Source organism: Antrostomus carolinensis, unplaced genomic scaffold (genome assembly GCF_000700745.2).
Source record: "Antrostomus carolinensis isolate BGI_N321 unplaced genomic scaffold, ASM70074v2 scaffold26770, whole genome shotgun sequence".
In the NCBI taxonomy this organism is placed as follows: Eukaryota; Metazoa; Chordata; class Aves; order Caprimulgiformes; family Caprimulgidae; genus Antrostomus; species Antrostomus carolinensis.
In genome coordinates, this window is record NW_010290954.1 from 4,783 (window position 1) to 10,127 (window position 5,345).

A 5,345-nucleotide genomic window follows, 5' to 3' on the forward strand; every position below is an offset into this window, starting at 1 on the left:
CTGTGTTTAGGTACGCAAAGATGGAGAACACTGTCTTATGTTCACCTAAATGCCAGGATTTACAAGGCTAGTAAGTATCTGTTGCAGCCAGCCTACTTCTTTCCCCAAACTTGAAAGCAATGAACTATCAAAAGAAATTCCTGTATACTACTTTTGGACACAGCACTGAAATGAAGTGCATATTTCGTATCCTTTAAGGTACACCAAGAAAAGATGAACTGTCTGCCTACCCTTTCTTACCTTAAGAGTGAACACAATTTACTAAATATAATCCACTATAAATCCTGGAAATTCTCATTAGAAACAACCACTTGGAATAAACAACCACATCTAACTGCAGGTTGTATCTCTTTAGACAAATGTCCTGCTTGGACATTAGATTGCAGACATGTCTACATAGTGCCTTAAAGAGTCAGTCACAATACCTTTTTTTTTTTTTTAAAAGAGAGAAGCTTTATTTCTAGGTAGAGAGTTGTATTACAAAGCAAGTTTAAAATTTCACCTTCCGAGCGAGGCTGAAGTGTCTGTGGCACAGCTGGAATGCTATGTACAAAGAGCAGTAGTTTTGCCTCAATAGGCAAATAAGGAGAAAGTGCATACACCATCAGGACTTGGCTGCCTAGGGTTATCCTAAGAGCGATAAAGCCAGGTCTTTGACTGTCTTGCTGCTCAGTTGAGGGATTGTGCTGATTGTCAGTAGTTTGCTACTTGCATACTTGTTCTTTACAGCCTGCAGAGGTAGAAGAAGAGTGTTACAAAAGTGTTACACATACAATATGTTCAGGCAGAGAATTTGGGGTCAATGTGCCTGACTGCTTTGAAAACAAACAAGGCTAGAAGCAAACCAGCTTACAAAGTAGCAAGAGTACAGTTTGCCTAAAACGTTTTGAAGTTAGTACTAATGCAACATCCTTTCACAGGTTTGTCAGAATAGCAATCTGCTTTAGCTAACGTACAGAACATTCATCCAGAACATTTACTTAAGGAGCCACAATAGGCAGCAAAGGTATTTCTAAAACGTTAAAAAGATTTAAATAGTCATACTTACAGTGTATTTTGTTAACTTCTCATTCACTTTGACCACATTCTTGGCCATATGTTTCATAGTCATCACAAGACTGTCTTCTGTATACCCGGTGTAGTACTGCTCCTTTGTACCCTGCAGCGGAACAGTAAGACATTTAAGATTGCTGAAGTAGGGCTTGCTGCTCAAGGCACAATCACTTCAGGCAGCAAATGCCCTGAGCTTCATGCACTGGCCTGCAGTGCTAGAAACTGCAGTACTGTCAGTTTAGGCAACAGATCCAGAGTAACTCCTGGTGTGTGGCAGACATCTGGACGCGTCGGCACCAAGATCCACACTTCTACACCACATAGAGGATAAAAGAAGTAACCTTTGCAAAAGCAACCACTAGTTGAATTAAAATCACTATTTGTAGTCCATGATTGCATCATTCTACGTGTACTGTGAGAATGATGAAAATCTACCTTTATTTACAGCATGGCCTATAGCTCAGTACTTTCCAGAGAAAAATCCCTGCATACCACAGTGTTCACACAGAAAAAGACAGTCAGCTTTTAGTGGTATATTCTTTTTTTCTACGTGCAACTATGCATCAGGCTGTCGAACTGTCAGTTTATCACCAGCATTATTATTGACCTAAACACAATTTTCTGAAATAGTTGTTTTAATGATTAAATTAAAGGAAGGAAAAAGGAAGGATTGAAGGAAAAAAACGCATAGCAAGTTTGATAAATATACTTACCCATTTGTCACGTCCCAGAATCTTCTGGGATAAGCATAACGCAGCAGCTGCAATCTCTGAAGGACGATGGTGAACCATATCATAGTCTATCAGTGTCAGCTCCATTAGGTATTTTGCCAGTGTATGTTGCTTAGCATCAGCCTACCAGATTGAGAGCTTGTTAATCCACAAACTTTCACTTCACCTTATCATCATAATTCAGGATTGTTTATTGTATTCATTAACAATAATTCAACAACAATTCAATAACAAAAACATTCAAAATAGCCAACAAAATCTTTACTACGGTCTAGGGACTGTACTCTTTAATAGGCACTCATCTCAAAATAGAGACCAGAGTCCAAACCAGCCATTGGGAATTTAGACAAAGTCAAGTGAGGGATTTTAACAGAAAACTGCAGCATCAGGCACTGCTGTGCCCAACTAGGGATACAGGTGCTCCCTCTGTAGTACACTAAATCAGAAAAAAAACCTGAAAAATGACTTAAGGAGATCTTTATTAAAGCAGTCAGCTAACTTCAAGAGTTACCCAGTGGTCTGCTGAGGTAACTGAGGGCAGTTCACAGGAGTGTAAGGGGTGGGGGAAAAAAGGGTCAAGTCAAAGAGAAAGCTTGTCTTTTCATTGGTAAATAATACAATATTTGCATGCAAAAATTATGCACAGCTGCAACACTACTCTCCTTTTACTCGCAAATACCCTGATCACCAGATAAAAGATCACTCTACAAGCAAGGGTTCTGCTCTAGGTATGCTTAGTTTACTCTAACAGTAAAATTACTGCCACTAACACTGAACACAGGCCCCAGTAAATACAAACATGACCACTACTGGCAGCCACAGTGATGTTGTCACGTTACTTCACATGGTGGAGTTTCATAGCTGAGTATTTCTTGATCCAGCATGTAAGTAGAAAGCAAGTAAGATCACATAATAAAAATGCCAGAAGCAATCCTAATAGACTTTACACATATACAAAAGTTCTAGGTAATGAGGACAAGTACCTACCTCTGCAGCTTTTGATGCTCTTCTTAAGAAGTGAACTGGAAGAGGTCGTCCCAAATCAAAATTTAGCTCTCTAAGAATTGTAATCTCCATTTCTCTAACTTCAGCACTCGTGTAGGCATTATCAGTAATGTAAACAAAGTCTGCTACATCAGGAGAAAACATCTCTTCATATTTTGAGGCTAGAAGCAGTGCTGTTACACCCACCAGCTGAAGCCTCTTACGAGCTACTGGATGACTCTGCAATATAGGAATTTAAAAAGTGGGCCCCAAAATGTCAAACTCTAGATAAAGAGATTCCAATTTATCTGTTTAAAACAGCAGTATGACAGTGCTCGTCCTTATACCACAAATGAGATTTTCCACTCTGAGTCACAAGTGTCCCTATGATGACAGGCTCAAAGAGGACCACAGCCTCAGAATTAAGAGGCTACATTATTGTGAGCTCTTACACAAAGAGCAGATTTCACAGGTTCTAAGAATTATAAGGAAAAGCTAAATCCTAAACTCCTTCAAAAGCATAGCCATTGAACAAGACTCCTAATCCAAACATGAGTTGAAAAATATCTTTCTTACTTGTAAGAAGCGATCCATAACCGCAACACACATATACAGTGTTTCCTGCAAAAGCTGGAATCTTGAGTGGACCTGGACAAGCCAGTCAACTAAAATCGCACGCATACGCCCATTGATTGTCTTCCCATCAAGGTAATTGGGGCGGATCGATTGCTGCAGCTGTTAGAGAAAGAGCTGTGTGAGCAACAAGATTAACACTATACTGCAGAAACACAGACTCAGTATGTCATACCTCGAGCTCTCTCAGATACAGATAGATATCTTTTACATAGTCACTACACAGCTGAGGATCGTCCCAGTCATCAGCATCAATGTCCACTATATTGTTGAGCAACACATCAGAAAAGGCTTGGCACAAATCCTCCTCTTGCATAGATACATCCATAGGGACAGGAGACAGAACCTAAGAAACAGATCATAGTGCTTATGTATCTACTGTTTAAACTGCAATCTTTGTGTACACATTTTTCCAGTTATTAATGCAGTTACTTAAAATAAGTTTAAAACAAACTTGCATTCTAGCACAGCAAGCTTTCACCAAGATGCTGTACAGACAGAACCAGATGACCTTCTAGTAATTGCTAGCAAAAGCAGAAACTTCATCCAGTACTTCAACAGCTATTTCTGCCACTTTAATATTAGCCTTTAAGGACAATATACATTAAACAAAAACCTCAGTACAGAGGCTTTGCTTTTTCACCAAGGAAATAAGATCCATCTACAGATAAGCTATTCCAAAGTCAGAGCTCAAAGCTGCAAAACAGATTAAGAGTAGAACGGCATCGTTACTTCCTACCTTTGGAACACCAGTTTCCTTGCATGCTTGATTCACAGCAGCAGGAGGTTTAGGCAGTGCGTTTGTCCTCTTACTAGGTCCTTTTGCAGGCTTTATGGATGCTTTGGAGCATTCTGTCTTCTGTGGCAAAAAAAAAATACTATTAGTACAGAGCTGGTAATCCATCTTCTCCTTATAGACAGATTTCAAACGTCCTCTTACCTTGGCTATAAGCGTTCCTCTTGTTGTAACTTTATTACCTATTTCTTCCAAAGCAGCCCTTTTGCCAGTAAGGTGAGTTTTGGCTTTACTTTTAAGTTCAATCACAGCATTCTCTGCCTCCCTAGTGACCTAGAACAATAAAATCACAGTTTAAAGAGTCAGAGACCAACTTAATTTTCAGATGCCTAACTCCATTATACGTGTACCACCACTGTACTTGCAGACCTCTACGCATGCTGTTACTCATTTTTTTTCTACCCTTTCACACATGCTCAAAGGGAGAAGACTCCCCTGTATGGGTTTCAGAGAGTACTGTACTCTCTGAAACTGTCTTGCAAGATTAGAGCAATACACTCTATCTCATTCTTCCTCACTAACAACTTTTAGCATTAGAGTGCTCACCTGCTACTTAGCTGTTCATTGTATCTACACTTTGTAACTATCCCACATAAACAATGAACAAAACAATTTATTTGTTATGTACATGCCACATAAATTAAAAAGTTGTGTTACACATACAAAAATAAACATCTTTGTTACGCACAGCAAAGAAACCACCATGTTTTAAGAGTTTCTCCTAGAGTTTAGTTTAAACCATTAGTCAGTCACTGCACAGAGTAGGTTCCTGCATTCCCTTCCCGCAGCTGCCCATTAAGCAGTTCTAACTTTCTCCCTTCCTCCCACACACTCTCCTCTCACTTTGAGGGGGAGGAGCAGGCGGACAAGGCCAGGTGCAAGCTGAGGGCAGTGCCAGATGAAGCACTCACGCCCGTGTCCTCCAACCTGCGGGGACAATAGCGCGCCCCCTCACAGCTCCGCCCGGCCTCAGCCTTCCTCCCTCCCCCCCACCGGCCCCGCAGCAGGGCCCGCTCCACTGCGGCCGCTGCCTGTACCCGCAGGAGCACAGAGGGACGGACACAGCGGCTCTCACACACAGCCCTCGCTCATTTACCTACCCACCCACCGACCCCCTCCCTCGGGGCCGCCGGGGCCCTCTCTGGGCT

At 41.2% G+C, this 5,345-nt stretch overlaps 1 protein-coding gene across 1 annotated transcript; it reads right to left on the reverse strand.

The window, feature by feature from the left end:
• Positions 1-589: 589 nt before the first annotated feature.
• CCNB2 (cyclin B2) lies at positions 590-3,764 on the reverse strand. Its single transcript, XM_010175016.1, has 6 exons — positions 3,577-3,764; positions 3,345-3,503; positions 2,772-3,008; positions 1,767-1,907; positions 1,049-1,159; positions 590-730 (listed from the first exon to the last, which is right to left on the reverse strand). The coding sequence occupies exons 1-6, from the start codon at positions 3,727-3,729 to the stop codon at positions 626-628; spliced, it is 906 nt and encodes a 301-aa protein (XP_010173318.1). The 5' UTR covers positions 3,730-3,764; the 3' UTR covers positions 590-625.
• Positions 3,765-5,345: the final 1,581 nt, after the last annotated feature.